The sequence below is a fragment of the Zerene cesonia genome, chromosome 19, assembly GCF_012273895.1.
Source record: "Zerene cesonia ecotype Mississippi chromosome 19, Zerene_cesonia_1.1, whole genome shotgun sequence".
NCBI lineage: Eukaryota > Metazoa > Arthropoda > Insecta > Lepidoptera > Pieridae > Zerene > Zerene cesonia.
Window position 1 is genome coordinate 6,010,924 of NC_052120.1, and position 23,947 is coordinate 6,034,870.

Below are 23,947 nucleotides of genomic sequence, written 5' to 3' on the forward strand. Positions count from 1 at the left end.
GGTGGATTATGGCCTGAACCCTCATAGGAGGCCTGTGTCCCAGCAGTGGGAACGTGTATGGGCTGATGATGATGAATAAAAAATCGTTTTCGTTATACAATTCGTTTATCCAAGTGGCGATACAATGGTGTGAGTTACAATTTAATTAGTTACGTAATTTACATATATACTCGTTAATTACGTAGTATAATATAGATTTGGAAGAACACTAACCTGTATTCGTGCGATAAGAAGAAAGTGCCTCGGATCGGGCAGCCGTTGGGATTGCGCAACTTCCCGTTGAAAACTTTCTTGTATAAGTCGAAATTATTCAAATTGACCGCACCGTCAAATGTTAATATTATCATTTGTGGCGTCTGGAAATAATGGACACTTTATTATGTATCTGACAATCGAGACAAAATAACAATCAAACACTTTCTAAAAATGTTGTGTGCACTCAGTTACTATCGTAATAAAAATATGTTTAGCATATTTATCTACTTTCAGTTTTGTTTTCATAATACACTTTTTGCATTAATATGATAATTAAAACGTTTTTTTATTACATTTAAATTAGTAAAAAATTCAAATAATCGAAAAGCAGAAGAAATAGTGAATAGTAAACTGCCCATTATAAATGTCAGATTCAAAATGGATCAACTCAAAATAATCCATGCAGTGGTATCTAATTGAAAATCCATTTGCAATATTGAAGCTATTCGTGTGCAATTCAGTTAATGTTCCATGCGAGTAGGAAGTTTCCTGACTTACATCCTCCGGGTCGAGACCGCCGGGAATGAGTGTACCGTCTTTTGAACAAAAACAATATGGCAACTGACATTCCGCCGGGTCGCATTTCGTTGCCAGATCCGTTGGTGCCTCCGTTATTGGAGCTGGTGCTAGAAATTTTAAAGAGCGAAACAATTTTGAAAGCTGAAACTACTGCATTATGTTGAAATGTAAGAATAAAAGAATGTTTAAGAATTAGAAAGACACATTTGATGTAGTGGATGGGAGAAACTGAAGACAATAGCTACCAAAGAAATACTAAAACAGGGTTTTTACTAAGTACTTAATATGGATATTTACTGTAATTGTATTTTTTAAAAATGTATACTTTCATATAGGTTGCAGATAGTCATGTAAAATGGTTGAAGAGTTAAATAAAACTGGATACAAATTTAAAATGATACGAGAGCCTTTGATAAATTTTAATATGCACCTAATGCAGTCTTTGAAATTCTCTAGGAGATGAACTTACGAGAGACTACTAGGCAATCAACCTCGATAATGTACGTAGTTCCATTTGGGAAGCAATGGTACATCTCGATTGGTTTGAATAAAGCTAATTGACCAAGTAACCAATAATTGGCCACAAATGTCCTTAGACATTATATTCCCATATTGTAGCATGTTTCCAAATGATGATATAGTATCATAACTTCTGAAGTAATATATGGAGACTATTAAAAAGTTTGTTAACTCTATTTCTATACTATTCCCTGAATGAATATGATTCATTTTTAACAACGAACGTTGAAAACAAAATGTTCAAAACAGAATGATCAACATTTGTTCGTTTCTCGTTTGATCAGATCCGATTGACTCGGAAAATAGCGCGTAGGATATTTTATTCAAGAACACACATGAGTTTGTACATATAATGTAGATGAATGTTTGATGTTGTATATACGAATAGTTAAACAAAGCTCGGAAGCGCTGTGTCGACGACATTGGCTGTATCTCGTGTTTGGTATTCGTGCCATCTCGGCAGTTTCACTTCCCTACTAGCGGAACATAAGCATGTGATGCATCTGATTCCATATATATCATACATGTGTGGAATACCTGCTTGCTCAACCACTGTATTTGCTTTCGTAACACCTTATTTAACATTGATTAATTTGATTGAATGGCTAATTTAATATCGGCCTTGTTATTTAATATATTATCATGTTTAATGAATGTCAAAACATAAATTAAGATTGAAATTATAATGAATTTGCTTGGAGTATAACTCCAAGTTGAGACGTAATAAATAGTATTGAATACTTTTAAATTAAAATAAATATAATATTGTAACTTACTTGTTGCAATAGGTCCACATCTTGCCTCAGCTTTAAAAGTACAATATTTGCTGATGTCATCGAAATAAAGACCTGACGGACATCTATTTAAATATGGATATCCGTCTACACACTGAAAAATACACATTATTCAAAATAACTTTTTTTAAATATAACTATATAATCAATCCATTGCCTTTTGATATAGTTCAGCAGGTTTATCATTATGTACTATTACTACAATAATAAAACCAAACAAAGTAAATATGCTTATGGTATTCATGCGTCAGAAGTCAATGAAAAAGATACTAATCTAAAGCTACGCGAAAAGGACTATCACTTGACATTTAAAGGCAGTTCAGACATTACATAAAATTTATGTAATTGCTTGTTATGCCTTGTGAATGGCCTTTGTGCGATCTTTAGCATATATTACTTGTTATTATCAATAGGATTCAAGTTTCTATACTGGCTGATAACCGGTCGGGTTAGATTGAAATGTCAATTTAACGGGCTATTATTTTTCCGTAATCTTCTTGTATGATTGCAAATTCCTACTACTATTGATAGTAAACATTAGTGATCGTACTTCCGCGTTTTATAGGGTTGCCACATATCAGTCTTTATTTTTTGTATTGCAATAATATTATCTAGGAATTGTGTTTACTAAGCAACTATAGTTACTACTTTATGACTTTATCTCGATCTAAATAAATGTGATGTCCAAAATAAGAACTCACTAAAATATGGAATATAAACCTATGTATAACGTCGTTGTATATACACAAAGATTCTTTATTATTATTTTTTTTCAATGAATGTAATATGAAACCTTTAATAAGGATTGTGTCGAATATAAAAGTAAGTTTTATGCTTACTTGATAAAACCTCCTACATGTCGCTGGGTCTGCAAAGTTCCCATTACCCTGTGTGCCTTCTGGGCAGACAAATTCTTCGGCTTCTTTATCTTTTTGGCATTGTACTGTAAAAATTTAATAATAACAACATGAAAATAACTCAGAAATTAAACAGATATTATATTTTATCCAAATGTAAAACAATATGTACGCGAAATATTGTCGAACTTGCCCACTTCAATGTCTGTCTGTGAGTTCAATGCCTTATGATTATTCATTAAATAAACAAGGAATAAACATAGATACCCCCTTTTTCATTCTATTAAAGAAAACTTAATCAACCTATCTGACATCCAATTATAAGTATAAAAAATTACGTTATAATCTAACATAATGTTCAGTGTAAAACTTGGATTAAAATTCATTAAGACCTTGAATTAATTAATTGAAATCAAAATAGGTTGACATTTAGAAAAGTCAAGTGAATTGTTTAAAAGAATCATATCATTTTTAGTCTTCCGACAGATATCCATGAATGTTTATATCCCAGGTTTATATTATATAAAATAATAACACTGCACGCAACCATATTGTTAGCTGTTACTCACCTATTGCAATTACAATACTTTACATAACTAGACAGTTCTGCGGTAAACCAAATTAAATAATTTAGTAACTTCCTGTTGAATTTCTATATTGTGCCTATTAGAAGATTGTATAATAACAATTCTATATCGGTCAAAGTCGAAAAGAACTAATTTAACCACTACGCAGATATACGCTTTTATTTATTTGCAATTGAACACTACGTTTAAATTTCTAGTCTTAATTCTTTAAAAATAAACGTATGTTATACCAGACAATTCTCTTCATATTTTGAATTGTCGCCTTAATTACTAGCATAACGAAGCTTCGCCTGCATAGTCAAAAGAAATTCCATGGAAATGACATGTTTAACTGCAGTAAAAAGCATGTTTCAAAGTATGCAATAATAGTGCTTTTAAATGCATATCGATATGGTATCGAGTTAATAAAGTTATGCATTTCATTCTTTACAGGCTTATATATATTAGCTTCACCCGTATGTGTTTATGTTTATATGTTGTATGTAATCGACTCCTTTAGACTCGATTTTCCCACACTTTTAACGGACAGATTTAATTCCCACTTTGTACAATACTATCAAGGGTCATTGACAATGCAATAATTATATGAGTCTTAGTTATTTTCCTGATAAGGATCGCCGGAAATAAATATATTTCCTAAAGCATACTCTGAATAGAAGCAAGTGAGACAATTTAGTTGATTCAATAGTTTGTGCGTGTTTCTTAAAAAAAATATAATAATATATGATAAAATGTGCTAGCCCCGATTTTTTAACTGTTTTGAGAGAACTCAAATTTGGTTTCAAATAAATTTTACTTAATGATTTTCGTAATTCTTGACAAATACAACAATGTAATTTACACGACAAATGGCAACTGCGGTCTTAGCTCTTTAATTAATTTTTATTGCATTTGATATTCCATAGAAGAGCTACTCATGGAATAACAAAAGGTAAATACGCTCTTAAAACAAGTAAATTATTATCAAGCGAGTCTATGCTAGATACTCCATGAGAATAATTTAAATGGGAATTGGACAGTATACCCACGTCTATCTGCTTTTTTACATCACAAAAGATTTGTATTCAAAGCTTGTCGTACATCATTTAAATAGGAATGTGTGATCCGTCATGAATATATTCTCTGCCTAATAAACATATGTACGAGAACTAAATGTAAGTACCTCTTATACATAAGTACGTATAATATATGACGTGCTTATTATTGTATATTATATTGACGTTGAATCTATAATATATGAGAAAAAAATTTATACATTAATAATCATAACATTATATAAATAGGACGACCTGACAGCGTAAACTGTTTCATTAAGTCGAAGGTAACGCAATAAAATTTATTAATCATTCTGAGATGATCAATATTCGGTATTAATTTTGCATAATTTATTATAAATTGATAGGTTTCTTATTTATTGAAAATTAATAAACCCGGCAAGAAATTTAAATTTACTACAATTTAATATACTCGTACCCACTAGGAAATGATACTAGCTATATATAGACAATCGTAAAAAGTTGAGACAGGCGAAAATTCGATATACTTTATGGTGTATATCATATTCATTTAATAAAATAATGTAATGATAAAACTTTTTATAGCAACTAGCGTTTCGCCCTCGTAGTCAAAGGAAATCCCATGGGAATGAGATGGTTCGCCGCGGTAAAAAGTAGCCTATTACTATATCTACCTACATCACATACAGTCCCCTAACTATCTCCGTATACAAAAATCATATCATGATATTTCGACGTGAAAGAAAAACAAAACTCATTTATAATGGGAAGGGGAGAATATTAAGGATTTATTTACCAAGAACCTTTGTTACTATCCTATTATAATCCTACTAATCCTACTAATATTATAAATTCGAAAGTTTGTAAGAATGTATGTGTGTTTGTTGCTCTTTCACGCAAAAACTGAACAACTGAAATAACATATGGGCAACTTTACACGGACTTACGCAGGTGAAAACGCGGGGTGCAGCTAGTTATATATGTAAAAAACGGTAGGCCGAAGAAGAATAATGGCAATGCAATATAGAAATGGATGTTCCTGTATGTTTTGTTTTTTCGAAATAAATAGTTGACAAATATATGCGCAAATAAAATCTTCAAAAATAAATTCTGCCCCTTATTCAAAAATCTACGAAGTACAATAACATTTAGGTTCCGATCATAAAATATTGCTGGAAAATAATTCGTGTCACCATTACGTTAATTTTTAACAATTCAGCTTAAAGGCCTGATCAAAATAGTCATTGTCAATTTTAAATTCACTGAACACAATTAAGCAGGTGCAGCAATGCAGTCACGTGGATCACTATAGATTTAAATACGTGTACAAGCGCCTCGTTCAATAGATCTGTCAAGGTTTGTCCATCGCAATATTTTCTCTATAATTATTATATTTTTTCTCCAATATAGCTCTTTTGTTTGTATTCGGGCTTATCTACGAAACATGTTAGCAGAGGTACTATGAAAAGCTTATCATTCTTAGATATTCAAGGCTGTAAGGGTCAAGAAAAGTTTATGAAGGTTGCTCGCATACAACAGCCTTTTTTATTGCTTTTGTACATCAATGGAAAATATCCTTAGTGCGTATGTGGTTTTAAGCAGATACGTTATGTCAATATCCTCATTCGTATATAACCGGTCACGTCTCAATGTCAAGTGAAAGAAAGGACGTGCCAGATGTAATTAGGTAAGAGAGATATGTATTAAAGGGGACGATAATATGTCCGTTAGTACACTTTCTAAATCAATTTAACGAGGAGCAGTCAACAACGCTATTAGCTATCCAAAATAGAATGCTCAGATTGAATAACACCTCTCGATGAATGGATTCGTCAGCTTTTGCAAAGCGAAATTTGCACAAGTCTCATGGGCGCTAATGATACGTTTACGAATGTAACGTTTGAATAGCTTTCACCGCACATTCGCCGGTTACGTTATGAACTGATAGTTACCGTTGAAAAGAATCTCACAAATCCTACCTACATTGAAACACTTGCACAATAATTACACATGAACAAGGTTGATGAATGAGCACCGGTGACACACTTACTAGAACCTTTCCATTGGATCTTAATTAGGATAAATAATCACATAAAAAATGAACTAACCATTCACAAATATGGCACATAAAAGAAAAAATCGCGCGTACGCGGTCATGGTTCGGACAACGTTCACTCCGTACCGCGACATAGCACCTTTCACTACCGCACGGACACTGTTGAGTGCTGAACTCAAGAGCTAAGCGCCACAAGTCACAACCACCACCACGGTCCGTCTACCCGCCTGTCTGCGCTGGCTTTCACCTCCTAAACACTGATGCCACTGACATACGTACCCGACATGTAATGCTAACATTTACGAGTCACGAAACGCGACTTGCAATTTAACCGGACATAAATGAGGGTACTTATCGTTATAAGGACCAGCTACTTTATTAACACAGATTAACATAATACTATGTATTTACAAAGAATAACTTTCTTTATTTACATAATAATATAAAATAAGGAACTTTTATACAATAATTAATATATAATTACATTTATAAAACTCACCTACCAATTTGTTAGTTTCTCCACGATATTCTTGAGATTCCATCTTAAGAACCTGGCCTGATGATATTGGAATCAACTCCGGTATATACCCGTCAGTGTATACTCTCAAACAAAAAAATAAAAAATATTGGTTCGCAATTGCCCTAAACATCGTTTAAGATTCTACACAAAAAAAAACCTAAATTACCCATGATATCTTGTACAAATAAATACCTACTTGCAGAGCAAACAAAGGAGCAGGTGGGCCACCTGATGTTAAGTGGTCACCACCGCCAATAAACACTTGCAACATTAGAGGTTACAAGTGCTTTGCCGGCCTTTCAGTGACATATACGCTCTTTTCTTGAAGGCCCCAATGTCCTTATTATTCGGGAACACCGTAGCTGGTAAATCGTTCCAAAGCTTCACCGTACGCGGAAAGAAGTTGTGGGTGAAGCGTACGATGGTGGACAGCCAACCATCCATATGGTGCATGGTGGATAGTGGATGTAAAAGGTTGAACAATTCTTCAGAGCACTCCCCATAGTACACTCTATACAAAATACAAAGGGACGCAACGTCTCTTTGTAAAGATAAAGAATCAAGCCTATCGCAAAGCCTACGGTCATTGACAATTCGAGTTGCTCGACGTTGGATACGGACAAGAGGAAGGAGTTGGTACTGTGACTGGACTCCAGCCCAGAGATGCGAACAGTACTCCATATGCGATCGCACCTGAGCCTTGTACAGCTGAAGTCGATGTGTCGGCCGGCTTGAAGTACTATCTCGATTTACTGAGCACACCAAGTTTTTTGGAGGCTAGTTTAGCCTTCGCTTCCAAATGGAAGAATGGGGGGGATCGAATGGAAGATGATTAAACCATAGACTAAACATTCTTTATATCAAAAACGAGACACACGTCATATTTTTAGGTACCATTAATTCGGCATAGTTTATCTCTTCTACACCTATTAGCTGCCACAATCAAGAGTTTTCGTATAACAATTACACGGCTATTTAACTTCTCATGTTTGACGTACCTACATACTAATTAGCGCAATCGATCCAGCTGATCACGTGTGATGCTGTGACCAAGGGAAATAGGAATTCATTTTTATGAAATTTATATAGACTAGATAACCCAACCAGAATTTGTCGATATATATATATGCAAAATCTTTCTATCAAAAAAAAGCTCTGAAAAGAAAAGAAAAGCTCTGAAGCTACTTCCGAAAAAACTTGTTGTATGCGCTAGTAACTAGTTGATTATGCGTGGCAGAGCGAAGACTTCTTAGTTCTCAGTGATGAGTTCTTTACCCAGTAAATAAATTCTGAGAGCTATGTAGATAAACGAACAGTCTAAGGTCTTCTTGAATGTATGATCTAATTTTATAAAGCTTAAAAAATGGTACGGATACTACAGATTATGTACATACATAATCAAGGCAGTTTTTTTTTTTCTATAAAAATGGTTCAGGCAACCATTCCTTGTTTCAGTTTACATTTACAAATATTTTTAAATCCACCCTAATTTTTTTTTCCTTTTTTTTAAGCAATTGATTTATAAATTCATATATTTCTTTAGATAAATATGTGATTGAAATATTTAAAATCTTGTTTAGTTTTTTTGGACAACTCTATTTATAGACAGTGATTTATTTATTACTTATATTAAATTAGCTACGCGCTCCGGCTAGTCATTTGTAATTTAAATAACATTAACTGTCCTATCTTTTAAGTTGAATCAAACAGCACATGGTATGCAAATTTGATTAAAATCGGTTGAATAGTTTCGGAGTCAACAATGTGACTCGTAATTTATATAACATGTTAAAATTGATAACTTAAAAAAGGTAAAAAGACTTGGATCTATTACCTTACAATTCATAATTCTGAAGTCGACGTGTCGTATGTCCATGTTCCAAACGTCATTTTGACGTTTGCAATGAAATGTTATAAATTTAATGTTTTCCTTAGTATTGGGCTGAATAATTAATGATTTACTTATAATAAATAAGAAGAAAACGCTATTAAAAATTAAATATTAAAAGAGATTTATGATAACATTCAACTATGACGACTTTACGTGAACGTCAGCTTAGTAAGTCTCATTTAATAAAATGTGTTTGAACTACAAGTGTTTTCTTACAAACCTTTAGAAATTTCAATATTAATATTGTTTGAAGAAATTTAAGAAATACTGTGATGTTTATTTCTTCCTTCACTACGTTATAAACAAAGAGCATTTCTATTGATTTTTCAGACGCCCTAAAGCAGATGCTAAATTTAAATGAACCAATGACGAAGGCTGTGGCAAATGAACCAATTTGGAAAGTGTTAATTTATGATAGAGTTGGACAAGATATAATTTCGCCCTTAATATCTATTAAAGAGCTCAGAGAATTAGGAGTAACCCTTCATGTGTTTGTACTAATTTTCCTATATTTTAAAAATTAATGCATATTGAATATACTAAACCAAAAATGACGTCGTGACTCAGCTGAAATAATAATCTAATTTCTATATACATGTATTCTTCATTGAGAAGTATACTTAATGAAACTGTCCATGTAGCTTTATATTGCTTCTGTTTTCAGTGAAATTAATAAATGTATTCTTAAGAGATGAACTTTGCAAAATAACAACATTTTATACTATATTTTCAGTCAATTACATTCAGACAGAGACCCTATTCCTGAAGTGCCTGCTGTATACTTCTGTGCACCATCAGAAGAAAACTTGGGAAGGATCTGTCAAGATTTAGACAATGGTGTTTATGACCAGTATCATTTGAACTTTATTTCTCCAATAACCAGACAGAAACTAGAAGACCTTGCTGCATCGGCCATACAATCAAACTCTGTTATGAGTATACACAAATTATATGATCAGTATCTGAATTTTATATGTCTAGAAGATGACTTATTTATCATGAAACATCAGCAATCAGATGCTTTATCTTATTATGGTGAGTTGCTATTAAAAAATACATTCTATTATGTTGTATGTATGCATTAAGTAATAGGTAATTTACAATTCAGTTAGTTTCCCAAAAAAAAATTAACCTTTCTTTACAAGGGTAAATAGAACACTGCTGAAATATGATATGAATAGCCTCCTCGAGTTCAAATATGTAAAGAATTTGATTGGAGTTACATTTGAACATCATTCCTTTTATATTAATGTTCACCAGTATTTACCCCAATTGTAGTACTTGGAGTTAGTGTAATTTCATAAAACAAAAATGCACAACATATTATATCTGATCCTTATTTGTGAATTATTGAACAGGTTATTCATGAAATCCTATTTAATTTAATTTAAATTAAGAACTCCTGCAATCTATGAATATAACAATTCTTTATTCTACAGCCATAAATAAAGGAGATACTAAAGACACAGAAATGGAGGCCATCATGGATGATATTGTTGAAAGCTTATTTTCAGTATTTGTTACGCTTGGTAAGTCACATGTATTCAAAACTGTTAATTTCATACATTTGCTTACATTTCATGGAGTTTGGAAAGTGGGAAAATTAGAAACAGACTCAAAAAGCGGGATAACTTAATGGATGAACTATTGTTATAAATATTTATTAAATCATTATTTAAAGTGTTTTTTTTTGTACCTTGGCAACATTAGCAGAACATATTTTATTCTTCTTTAACTTGACCATTAATGTTAACTAAAAATAAGACTAAAATGTCACAAAATTTTATTCACTTAAGGTAATGTACCGATAATTCGAAGTAGTAAAGGCAATGCAGCGGAGATGGTTGCAAAGAAACTTGACAAAAAGCTCCGAGAGAACCTCTGGGACGCTAGAAATAACTTGTTTCATGGGAATACTGGACAAGGAGGTACATTTAGTTTTTCAAGACCCATGCTGATTTTATTGGACCGTAATATGGATATGGCCACACCATTACATCACACTTGGACGTATCAGGCTCTTGCTCATGATGTTCTGGATTTGTCTTTAAACAGGTTTGTTGATGTTTTCCGAATGTAAAAACACTATAATATCTCCATAATGGCTTATAAAAAATTTATTTAAACAAAAATACCAATAATATGACATTAGAAGAAATATTAGATACATTTTAATCAAACTTTTTCAATTGGATATAATGATTGTCATTATGTTGAAAATATCCCCAAACATTTTGAATATATGTTAAATTAACAATTTTTTTTTTATCCTCTTTTGATTTGCAGAGCATTGGTACCAGAAAGTGCTGGTCCAGCCTTGCCAGGGCAAAAGATCAAAGCCCGAACTTGTGACTTGGACTCAAGGGATCCATTGTGGTCAGAGCATAAAAGCAGTCCATTCCCAACTGTCGCTGAAGCGATCCAAGAAGATTTAGACAAATACAGGTTTTGAAAATCAATAAGCTAAAAAAATATTAGTGCTTTCATTGCATACTAGCTATGCCCGCGACTACATTCGCGCATTCACATAGGTTGAAACAAATTCGAAAGACAATTCTTTAATCTATGCACATAATTAATTTAACAAAAATGTAGTCTATATATTGCCAAAGGAAGCTATAGGATAGAGAGGTTCATCAAAATCCGTCCTTTAATTTTTCCGTAAAAGCTGGAGAACTGATAGACAGACAATAAAATCAAGATGATTTTATCCATGTACAGAATTGAACTCTTGTATAGTATAGATTACATTTGTATTTGCATCAAGTTGGGTAATAAAATTGTATCAGATTTTAGATATTACTTTGTTTATTAGGAAATTTTATTTTAATTCATATCCACATTAATGATATATGATGTAATATATAAACCATGATCAAGTTAAATCACATCTTCTAATCAATGTTATCTAGCGATAAAAGGCATACTGTTCTCTTATAATATATTCCAATCATTTTCAATAATATTCAGGAGTTCAGAGGCTGAAGTAAAGAAGTTAAAAAGCTCAATGGGTCTTGACGCTGACAGTGATCTCGCACTAAGCTTGGTGAGCGATAACACACAGAGACTTACAAGCGCTGTAAACTCCTTGCCCCAGCTTATGGAGAAGAAGAGGCTAATCGACATGCATACTACTATTGCGACTGGTGCGTTTGTTGTATTTATTCACAAATACACATTATTCTTGAATGTAGGAAACTTTTGTTAGTTTTAGTATCTGAATGTATCAACAGTGCAACTAGCTACGTGAAAGCTTCACGAAGTTGAATTTTTTTGACACTTTCCTATCGTGAATGTGATTTAGAGTTTACTTAATGTGTTTTATATTGGTATTGTATTTGGACTTACTAGTAGATTCATACTGAACAAAACACTAGCATCGCAGTACATTTTTTCACAATAGTTACATATGTTTTCTAGCAATATTAAACTCCATAAAATCAAGACGATTGGATTCGTTCTTTGAATTGGAAGAGAAAATAATGAGCAAAAGCGGCGCCGTAGAAAGCAAAGCTGTTATGGATTTAATCACTGACAGTACAGCGGGCACTGCCGAAGATAAAATGCGTTTATTCATTATTTATTATCTGTGCACATCACAGATAACTGATGAAGAGTATAAAAAGTTTGAAGCTGCTCTATTGGCTGCTAATTGTGATATCAAACCAATGGCTTATATGAAGAGATGGAAGTAAGTTTCAAAATCTTTGTAGCTTTTCGATACTTTTAAAATATTACTTCAAAACATATTTTTAATATAATACCTATACTTTTAAATTCTCATATATAAGATTGATATATATGCTTAATACAATTACGTTCATACATACAATGAGGAATAAACAGTAGTTCAATGCCTTATATTCGCATTAAAAGCCGAAGAAGTGTATATACATTAATATGACTTTTGATTGGATATTGTATAAGATATATACCTACAAAATACAAATGTGAAAAAAATGTGTGCGACAGCCCCTAATGTCCCATGCTGCTAACAGTGTGGTGAATGTGGCTTTTCCCTTGCCCCCTGCAAAAAACACTGTAGGGTTATTTGACAGAATTCTTTCAGTGTTAGATAGCCCATTTATTGAGGAAGGCTATAGGGCGAAGCCGGGACGGACCGCTAGTATCTAATATAATATGTGTAATAATTCATTAGAAAATTTAATTATAAATAATTCTATGTTATATTAAGCATTTATATTATTATAAAAAGAGAATATGCAAGCAATCCATGCTGAGTGTATACCTACTTTTTTTACAGAAGCTTCACGAAGATGTCAAGTCAGTATGAAGGCGGTGGTACCAAAACAGTCTCTATGTTCTCCAAACTTGTGTCTCAAGGATCATCTTTTGTCATGGAAGGAGTCAAGAATTTAGTCGTTAAGAAACATGTTAGTCTGAATTTTGGTTAATTACATCACTATCAAATATTATTCAAACCAGAACTGTGCCTACGCGTGTATTACGCAGTTTTCTTACATTATTGTTACGAATTAAGTTTTTAAATTCAATATAATCATAAAGTAACGAAGCGAACAATATAATATTTAAGAAAAGGTAAACCCTCCCATAAAAAAATATTATTTTAGTAAGTTACTTATTTCAGTAATAACACTATCACTAAATAGTATAAAGCAAAGTCGCTTCCCGCGTTTGTATGTATGTATGCTTAGATCTTTAAAACTACACAACGGATTTTGATTGGTTTTTTTGTTAATAGATAGTGATTCAAACAGGAAGGTTTATATGTACAATTACTTCTATTAAACTCTTCCGAATTAAACGCGTACGAAATCGCGGGCAAAAGCTAGTTTAGAATAAAGAACGAAACTGTAGGGCGACATACTCAGATGTAGTTACTACGTTACGTTGCTAGTGTTGGAGGGATTTATGTTTGTTAAAATAAAAGATTAACGCGACACCTACTATTGCTAAGGTGTTCGGTGGTCATTGCGCTGAACAAAAACAGAAGTGTGTATGTATCGCCGCAGAAGCTGCCCGTGAGCCGCACGGTGGAGGCGGCGCTGGGCGGCGGCAGCGACGCGGAGCTGACGTGGCTGGACCCGCGCAGCGCGCGCACGGACGCGGCGGGGCGCGCGCGCGCCTCGCGCCACGCGCCGCCCAGCGACGCCGTCGTGTTCCTCGTCGGCGGCGGCAGCTACATCGAGCACCACAACCTCATCGACTTCGCCAAGGTGTGCCGCGCCGCCTTCGCCGTTACCGTCACGACTTTTTTAATGTACAATACGACCGACGTATCTTAGCGCAGTACTCGTGGTGTCCGTGCCTTTTGCTATCGTTTGGATCCTAAAAACAAGTATTGCGCAGCGTTCTGCACGAACTTCAGACTTGCCAAGTTACGTCGGCCGTAGTGTAATGGAGCGGGCAATGGAGCTGGTGGTTCGCTAGATAGTATTCGATGACCAGCGACCGTGAACATTTATTAAAGTGTAGTAGGAAAGTGATGGCTCTCTTTTTTCCACATTAGGACCTCTTTGCGTCACGATAATCCCGCTGGTCGTATATGCCACGTGTAATAATCTAGAGCCTGCTCGCATATGTCACTTATAGAAACTGTAGTAAAGTAAGGACATCATAACCTTACTTATTGATTTTAATAGAATAGCGGATAATACCACAGCTACGATTACATATAGTATGTATGGATGAGTGTTAGTGCATATTCCCAGCTATAACATAATATGACACGTAATATACCAGTACCAGAGCATTACCATATACAAACGGCTTAGTCAAGGTAATCGACGAAGAGAACCATCAATGCAACTGCTTCCATTAGTTACCTTTACTCACATCAGCGCTTAATTTCCGCGTTGGTTCAGCCGCAGTGCGGCCTAAGCCTAGTTCATTACAAAGGCATTGACATAATACGGTTACACTATATGATTCAATGTTTCGATGTTACAATCGATCGACCTTTAATCAGTTATCAGATTTCTTTCACGCAGATTTATCAGTATTGTGGCTTCCGCCTTCGTATAAATCTCGGTTGACCTCTTTAACACTTTATAATGAAATTGGATTAGTTGTAAAAACCTTATTTAAACTTACTGTATCGAAATAACATATTTTAACTATTTTTTACAGCAACAAGCTGCAAGTGGCATTTCCAGGAAAATAATCTATGGTGCAACAACTCTACCAAACGCCTCTCAGTTTCTCAAACAGCTCTCACTTTTAGGGGAAGAACTTCAATGAACATTCCTGTATTGAATTATGGTTATTTGAATTTGTAATATAATATTTATTCAAAATAAATCTTGCATGAAGTCTTATTAAGGTGTTAGAGTATATATATGTATAGACTAAAGTCCTGTTTAATATTGTTTTCGTTAATGCGAAAAAAAACTCATCAAGTAACAAGTTCTTTACAACAGACTTTATGTTTGTGTACTTGTAATAAAATCTTGTTCGTTAAGTTTCCGTAAATTCTGATACACAATTTTATTTTTTCACAGCTTGGTGTTTTGATTTTGCAATAGAAGATAAATGAATATGTACATACTGTTATAATTAGATATCTTCGCTTTTAAAATATTTACGATTGGGAGATAAATAATAAACTCAATTCAACAAGTTGGCATTTTATTTACAATGACGTTGAAAATAGAGCTAACATCTAATAACTACCAATAAATTTTGATTGTTTAGAACAAGAAGTATAAAATCTAAATCACAAGATCTTTATAATTCAGTAGCAATCAGATCTTAAACCACAAATTATCATTATTCCTCACGATGATCTATTACGACAAACCGCAAAGACTATGGGGCAAAATAATTTCACAACCAAAATCCTAGACATAGATACCAGAAGCGATGTTATTAAATCTAAACTTAAACTTGTCTTGAATTTTATATATCCCAAATCTACAATCTATTGTGCTAAATAAAAACCGTGTCACCTCTCGAACACAATAATTTTCAAAAAATAGTGAATATATTGAGTACGCCTAAAAGTAACGTACAAATTAAACGATAAATATTACTGTCAAGGAACTTGAACATTTCATAATTTACACTGCAAAAACTATTACACAAAGATAAAATATGTTTTATCTTTTATCATCTCACAAATATAAATACTCTCAAAATTTAATAAAACGTATCACTGCTCATGATATGATTTTGGCACAATGAAAAACGTAAATTACGAATGAACACTGAAGAGAGCAAAATATAAACTAATAAGTCCATAATAATAATTGTGAAACCGGTCATGGAAAATATTACATATGGTTAATGGTTTTTCTTCAACTTACAATGTTAACATAAGAAAACTATTTTGCACAATATATCAATTGCTGTTTTAATAACATGTCTTTTCATAGTAATCTTTTGTGCGTTACTCTTTAATCGATCCAACATTCTGAAGTAGAAATAGTTTTAAATTTAGACAATGCCAGAAAGAAAGCACCCATTGGTAAAGTATCCGAATCTAATGGCACATCTACTGTTATAAGCTAATGTAATTGTGTTAATTTAAGAAGTTCATTCAACATCGAAAACAGATCTAATATAAGTTAAACATTAATCGTAAGGCGAGTTATACTTAATGCTATTAATTTATTATTTTATACATAATATGAATACATGCATAAGCTAAATATTGTTTGATTATGTTTCACATGTAAAGCCTTCTTACTTAACAAAAGTCTTCGATACTTTACAAATATTAATTAAGATTCAATCATAACAACACTTACAAAGAAAACCAGAATGTTTTGTCATTCAGTTGCAAAATTAAAACTTAATTTAAAAACTAGCTGGAGCCTGCGGGTTCAGTCGCGTGATACCCGGCTACAATGTAGCCTATGTGTAAATGCAGACTATAATGTATCTCTCAACCAAATTACACACCCATCTCAACAGAGGTTTTTGGCGTGAAAGAGTAACAAACATCCATACATTCTTACAAACTTTTCCGTTTATAAAATTAGTAGGACAAGTCTGTGACAATTTTTATAGTTAGTGACGACCGAGAGCGTCGCCTCCTAAATTATTCTTTCTATTAAGGAGAACTAAAGAAGTATAGTTGTCGTTGAAGATGACCTTAGTGGATACTAAAAAGGTTTTGTTTGCCGGGACATAAGAGGCTCCGCATTCATTTAGGTCTATACTCTATACATTGTGAGATATAGTTTGAAAAATTCAGAAAGTTTATTACAATTGAACGAGACATCACAGTCCATCTCAATCGAGCCATTATATATAAATCAATGAACCCAACACCATAATACGCAACATCTATAAACATTATACAAGAATACATTTTAGTTTCTTGTTATAAAAATAATATAACGACATAATTCTTGAAATTTTACATAGATTATAAATCGTAAATAGATAGCAAATAAACTGCAACCCAATTACGTACATAATCACATTGTTATCTATAAAAACATAGTGTCATAGGTTATCGTAATATTATTCATATATCTTAAAATTATAATAATCATTACCGATAGCATTCACAATACATAAATAAGAACATCAAAGTTACTGAATATATCTTACATTATAATATAATGCAGTGCAGTTAGCACACAATTTTAGGAGTAATAGATTTGTTAAATTTATTTATTAATTCTCTAGTATTATTAAAGACGCACCATATACGATTTAAGAATAACGAATATAAGTAGATCAAAAATATTCAAATAATTTTTGAAATTAAAAATCCTTTAACAAACCTGGAATGCTCTTTTTATTTTTAAGAAAGCCTTATACTAAAATACAATGAAATCTCTTCGTAATTGAAATGAACCATAAATAGAGATAAGTAAATTACTTTTATGGACATACCGAGATAATTCAAGGAATGAAGTAATATTTTAAATAAAAAAGTTTTTAAGAAACCCAAACCCAATATAAACTGATAAGAGCAGGTACTGCTTATAGCAGTCTATGATGCAAAGAATTAACACTATGAGAAATTAACACACTTCTGAAATAACAAAAATTTTAATCATGAAGCCCAGGTATGTGATGTTATTTATTAATAATCAATAAATAACACATGGCCTAATATATACATATACTATCCTTACAGGAGTAACCTGTATGTTATAATTTAAAATCAATGCCTAATTGAATATAATAATTATGGCACTCACATCACACTTTTGCGGTAACTGATATGGCCACAAATTGATAAATTAAACAATACCTAAATCATATAGCACAAATTAAATCTACACCTTGGCTTCAAGATCGCACATTTTTATAGTATAAAAATAATAATAATAAAAATGTATGGCGTCATGGAATGTCTGTTTTAAATACCAATAAGTTGCAAGAGGAATGTTACTCAAAGAATATATTACCACTGAATATTTTTTAAGAAAATATTATACACATAGATTAAATTTTCAAATAGTCGTACATGGAATAAGTTTACAATATGAATCATGAATACTTGTAATACACATTAAAGAATATATAAAAATACATTTCATTCTTAATAAACAATAAATTTGAGATTCAGAAGAGAAGATCTATGTTGTACTTTCAAGAGAGCTGTAGCTTCAAAAACACAAACAAAAAGTATTAAACAAGTATTTTCAAGTAAACTCAATAGAAGTTGCAATTCTTCACAATTTAAGGAAATTAATGACTAATATAATCTATTATATATCTCTGACAATATGGTTGTATTAACTAAATACAATAACTTGTTTTTGTTAGAGGTAATAAATCATTCTGTTAATAACAGGATAAACATGAACAAAATTATGATCATCACAATTTCCATAACATGTTTAACAACATAAATAAAGCAACTAAGTGTGTACTCAATTTTGGGTGTCAGTCTTACAGAGGTATACAGAGTCTTGTCTACTGATTTGTCCTCTCCATGAATGCATCCGTTAGGCCCGGCTTACAAAAAAAAATATTAGATTCATATATTATATTTTTTATAGAAGAGTATTACTGTAAGACAACATTGAATTCAACAGTGCGATATAATTTTAATAGAATAACTATTTACTTGAAAATTGTAATAATTATCTTCTCTAGACAATAGGAAGGATTCAGTTTTAAGTAGTAAAACTTATATTCTATATTTAGCATAAATTTCAAACAGCTATACATATTTATAGGATTATATGAAGGATTTACATACATGCCTTTGCACACAATGTCACGACAAAGTCTTTAATGGCTTAAGTAACAATGCAACATTTTTTTTAATTGGGTACCAATTTTGATAAATAAAAGACCTCACTATTATTGTATAAAATATAACGTTCAATAAACAAAATAGTAAATATAATAATAAACTTAAATAGGGCAAGATGATTCAGAAAGAACAGAGGATAGAAAGAATCACATTTTTGTAAACTCTTGTCCAACACGAAATAGAAGCATATATTCATGACCCTACCATCTATTTCATTTTTATCCATCAAGTGATCATCTAGCATTTACTATTGGATTTTCACAACATGCTACTGTAACATTTTATAAATTTAATAATTTTTCTCAACATTTATTTTCTTTCTGAAGCACCTTCTTTAAAAATAATCATGGAAGCTCCTAAAGCTTTAAAGACAATAACAACAAGACCTCACATCATGCTTATTTTTTAAATTACATTAACAACATTTGCAACAATACTAAACACACATTTGATTATCACCATAATTATATATTAATATAAGTATAACAAGTTCAGAATGCTAAAGAGAAGTCAATCTACTTATAATATGATACTTATTATCTCATAATATTTAGAGTTAACATGATGTAACCATGATTACATTCATATGTAAAGCACTCACATGGACTTCATCAATTAAGTGACACATTTTAAAGCATGAGATTCAAGTATTATTTAGCAGATGATTAACTTTTAAAATTTTTATTTTATAACGTCATACTGAATTTAGCATATTTATATAAAACTCTCAAGCATTATTATTAATATATTGACTAGTTGATGATGAAATATATTAATTAAACACTTCGTTGATTTTAATTAAACATTGACTGGCATAAAGACCTATAAATATAAATATATATTCAGTCATACATATAACAGAATTATTAAGAAAGCAAGCAGATGCAGCAGTAGGTTTCAATTAACAATTCAGATACTACAATTTATTAAGTTTTCCCTTAAGTTTTCTTGACTTGATGTGGTTTCTTGAAGTCGAGAAATGTTGTAAGAATAAATTTAAGTACCTTATTTGCATTGTTGAATTGATTTAGCGCAGCATATTTATTGGGGCTGTTGTTTTTCATTCTCTGGTTTGGACTGGGCGCTGGAGTTGCGACTTGAGCTGCTACTGTTGAGAATCATCTTTTGCATTTGACGGATGACAGTTGTAGCATGATAGGCTTGTTTCCAGCGTGACTTTGCAAAGTTCTTCTTGAGCTGTTCTGATACTGTGCCATGAATGTTCTTGTTGCTAGCGGCATTGCCAGATATCCATGGATGAGCCAAAGCTTGCCTGTAAGGATATTCAGTAATGTTTATACACATTACATTATTAATTAAGAAATTTATATCAGCATTTATAATAGGTATTTAATAGTTTTAAATGCGTACTAACAAATTTAAAATATCTTAATTGACACCATTGATGAACAAAATGATCTTAATTAATAGTTATATGACATACATAAAATTTTTGATACAATTTAAGTTGAAGATTTGTTAAAGAATATTGGAATTTTTTTTTTTTTTTGTATTTAAGTCAATAACATAAATACTTTTTAAAGATATTAATTTATTTTATAATTGAACATTTTCATTGGTGACAATTTCTATGTCTCTTGAAAATTATATAAAACATATATTATTAACAGATATATTGCATACATAGACAGGTACGTTTGTTGTTTTAGTGCTATAAAGTTGATTTCATTTATTTTTGAAAGAATATGCGTTTAATTCTTGTTATTGTTGTTAGCTTTAAGATAATGATAAATATAAATGTTATCAATGTTGCCCCAGTATGTTACGTATATAGTAATTTAAAAACTCAGGGATCATGTACATTGAAAAAAAAAAACATTGATAATCTTAGGATCTACTGGGTTACCTTTAAGATGTTCAAACAATTTAAGAACCTATTCAGCTTTATTGTAGATTAAAATACATATATGGCACTAAAATAGGAATAATTTAAGTAGGTTGATTAAATGACGATCATGAATCTTATTTGTGTAGATAGCATTTGAAATATGCCAGTGATACTGAGTATGTGGAAAAGCAACGTAATTTCAAGTAACATACGGGAATATTAGATGTATCAACATTACTTACTTGCAGGTATATCTCTTGTCCACATCGACACACATCAAATGTTTGATGAAATCCTTTGCTGATTCACTGATATCATCCCAGTATGGTGAATCAAATTCAAAGTCTCCTTTAAGGATTTGCGCAAATAGGTTTGCGTCATTCTCATCATAGAATGGTGGGTAACCACACAACAGGATGTATGAAATCACACCTATGCTCCAAACATCAACTGCTTTACCATATGGCTTTTGAGCGAGCACTTCCGGCGCGACGTAACCAGGGGTCCCGCAAGCTGTTGCCATTATTCCCGAATCTTCTATTTTGGATAAACCGAAATCACTTATCATGATTTTGCTATCTTCATCAGAACTGTAGTATAACAGATTTTCAGGCTTCAAGTCTCTGTGTACCACACCTTGAGTATGCATATAGTCAACGGCTTCTAAAACTTGTCTTATAAGATTTGAAGCATCTTTTTCGGTGTAAGAACCTTTTTCAACAATTCTGTCAAATAATTCGCCACCCGTTACGAGCTCCATCACAAGATAAACTTTGCTTTTATCCTCGTATGTTTCGAGCAGCTGGACGATATTTGGATGTGAAAACATTTTCTTTTCCCCGGCCTCACCTTTAGCATTTTCGCTAAATCTCTTAAGCACCCTGATTTCATTCTCTAAGGAATCTTCCTTACCTTTCAGTGCTTTTTTATCTATGATTTTGCAAGCGAACAACTGTCCATTTTCTTTACTTTCTATAAGGCGTACTTCAGAAAAGGCTCCTGTGCCTAAAAGGTCTTTTACAACGTACTTGTCCTCAATAGACGGCTGTTTCTCCGATTCCTTTCCATCCTTTTTAGATTTTCTACCAAAGTCTTTTTTCCCAAAAAGAGGCATCTTGAAGCCACTTACACTATAACACTGTAGGACGTACGAATATAAATTCAATTCACTACATAGAAACAAAATCTACTTGATGGATGATGCTGAAGTGAGAGAGAACAAAAGTCTTTTAAAACAAAGATGAAAATCACAGATGCATATTGGTGACCACACAGATCATCTTAATTATTATACTCGGCATCGCACAGACTCTCACTCACAGTCTGACGCAGTTACCATAGAGTAAAGACATTAATTAGGTTTTATTTACCACAGATAAATTATATATTCATTAATTTATGTAGTCACCATGGAGTACATATGATATACTGTTACAAGTATAGTATTATGCTATCTGTGATACTACGCAGTAGTCACATTAAAGAATTTTAAATTACATAATTAATAAATAATATGATACTAAATGATTACAAGCGTTACGAAACTTCTTATTTAAGCAAATTTAACTAAACATGCTATATTTGCTATTCTATTTTAGGAGATACGGATATTAAATATCTATAAACACCATAAACTCTTTTAAATAGTTATATTTAAAGAGATTTTAAAAGCTTTTCAGTTATGAAAACACCGTATTACGTAAAATTTTGCTTAATTTAGGTGATTTAGCATAAGACTCATACACTCATTTACTCTTTATTAAACGTAACCACTAATTCCCTATTACGAAGAGTTCCTTACCACTGTCCTGTTCCTTACACACCTATCAACTATCAGGTTTATGAGATTAGATATTTGTGGTATTAACCACAGATAACATAATACTATGTAGTACTAAGGCTACTTTTACCGTGAAGAAACATCTCAGTCGTCTGTGAATATCCTTCCCGACGGCGAAGCCGTGGGCAGAAAGCTAGTGTGTTAATATTTAGATAAGTATTCGTACATTCAGCGCGATCATATTTATAATCCAACTTTTTAAATTTAGAGTAATCTAATATATGTTATTATACATATAAACCGTCCTCTGGAACATCTTTATCTAAGTATTAAAAAAACACCTCATCAAAATCCGTTGCGCAGTTATAAAGATTTAAGTATACATACAGCAACAACAGAGAAAGCGACTTTGTTTTATACTATGTAGTGATAAAAACAAATTTTTAAATGGTAATTTCTAAGAAAAACATTCAACGTAATAAACGCTTTAATATAGCGCCATCTATAGGAATTTATAAATTTTGGAGTGATTATTTTTTATTCATAAAAACCTTGGTACCTTTCGGTTTTTAATTTTTATTTAATTCGTATTAACTACATACAAAAACGCCAATAAGCAACAAATTGTGTAAGAAAAAATATGCAAAAACTTAAAAAGTAGAATTACTTCAAAAATAACAATTACTTCTGGCGAGACTTTAAAATACGCTAAATAAATGCTACTAAATTATTTACACACCATATAAACACAATAACATAAAAGTTGAAAAAGGAACAGTTAAAAAACAAAAGCAAAAGTGAGTCCATTGGCTATTATTTATTAATGTGAACATGTTTGAGAAGATGTGTGAATGTGTGTGTTAGTTATTCAAATTAGCCCGCGTAGAATTCGCTTATATCGCGCGACATGGTAAGGAGTATTTTCTTCGCATTAAAAAGTATGGTTTGTTCTTTCCCACGTTTAGCTCCACCTTCATACCAACTTTCATCAAAATCGGTTTGACAACAACGATCTTTCATACAAACTTTCATCCCCTCTTTCAACCCTTTCTACCCTTTTTTCGCGATAAAAGTATCCTGTGTCCTTTCCCAAGTTC

The 23,947-nt window shown here is 32.1% G+C and overlaps 3 protein-coding genes across 4 annotated transcripts in view; 1 reads left to right on the forward strand and 2 right to left on the reverse strand.

Moving 5' to 3' along the window:
* Nucleotides 1-6,856, reverse strand: part of LOC119834248 (chitin deacetylase 1) — a 19,507-nt gene extending 12,651 nt beyond the window's left edge. The window contains exons 1-5 of the mRNA XM_038358582.1: nucleotides 6,656-6,856; nucleotides 2,927-3,030; nucleotides 2,070-2,181; nucleotides 754-881; nucleotides 214-356 (exon numbers count right to left, since the gene is read on the reverse strand). Of these exons, the coding sequence (XP_038214510.1) occupies nucleotides 214-356; nucleotides 754-881; nucleotides 2,070-2,181; nucleotides 2,927-3,030; nucleotides 6,656-6,737 (569 nt within the window). The 5' untranslated portion in view covers nucleotides 6,738-6,856. The remainder of the gene's footprint in view (nucleotides 1-213; nucleotides 357-753; nucleotides 882-2,069; nucleotides 2,182-2,926; nucleotides 3,031-6,655) is intronic.
* A 2,298-nt stretch (nucleotides 6,857-9,154) lies between these two features.
* LOC119834716 (protein sly1 homolog) lies at nucleotides 9,155-15,608 on the forward strand. Of its 2 annotated transcripts, XM_038359182.1 has the most exons (12): nucleotides 9,155-9,182; nucleotides 9,345-9,504; nucleotides 9,748-10,049; nucleotides 10,454-10,543; nucleotides 10,811-11,069; nucleotides 11,301-11,459; nucleotides 11,985-12,160; nucleotides 12,435-12,705; nucleotides 13,279-13,408; nucleotides 14,009-14,212; nucleotides 15,126-15,257; nucleotides 15,497-15,608. In XM_038359182.1, the coding sequence occupies exons 1-11, from the start codon at nucleotides 9,155-9,157 to the stop codon at nucleotides 15,234-15,236; spliced, it is 1,890 nt and encodes a 629-aa protein (XP_038215110.1). In that variant the 3' UTR covers nucleotides 15,237-15,257; nucleotides 15,497-15,608. The 2 variants fall into 2 exon arrangements, with proteins under 2 accessions (XP_038215110.1, XP_038215109.1); XM_038359181.1 differs by having other exon boundaries at nucleotides 15,126-15,608.
* Nucleotides 15,607-22,401, reverse strand: LOC119834717 (calcium/calmodulin-dependent protein kinase type 1-like). The gene is made up of 2 exons (XM_038359183.1): nucleotides 21,313-22,401; nucleotides 15,607-20,494 (listed from the first exon to the last, which is right to left on the reverse strand). The coding sequence occupies exons 1-2, from the start codon at nucleotides 22,182-22,184 to the stop codon at nucleotides 20,263-20,265; spliced, it is 1,104 nt and encodes a 367-aa protein (XP_038215111.1). The 5' UTR covers nucleotides 22,185-22,401; the 3' UTR covers nucleotides 15,607-20,262.
* Between the last annotated feature and the right edge of the window lie 1,546 nt (nucleotides 22,402-23,947).

Bases quoted from the DNA above. Each gene is read 5' to 3' on its own strand.
- LOC119834717 (XM_038359183.1), bottom strand. From the start codon at position 22,184: ATGCCTCTTTTTGGGAAAAAAGACTTTGGTAGAAAATCTAAAAAGGAT. The intron at 20,495-21,312 runs GTAAGTAATGTT...ATATCCTTACAG, and splicing joins GACAAGAGATATACCTGCAA to GCAAGCTTTGGCTCATCCAT.
- LOC119834716 (XM_038359181.1), top strand. From the start codon at position 9,155: ATGACGACTTTACGTGAACGTCAGCTTA. The intron at 12,706-13,278 runs GTAAGTTTCAAA...CTTTTTTTACAG, and splicing joins GCTTATATGAAGAGATGGAA to AAGCTTCACGAAGATGTCAA. The intron at 13,409-14,008 runs GTTAGTCTGAAT...GTATCGCCGCAG, and splicing joins ATTTAGTCGTTAAGAAACAT to AAGCTGCCCGTGAGCCGCAC.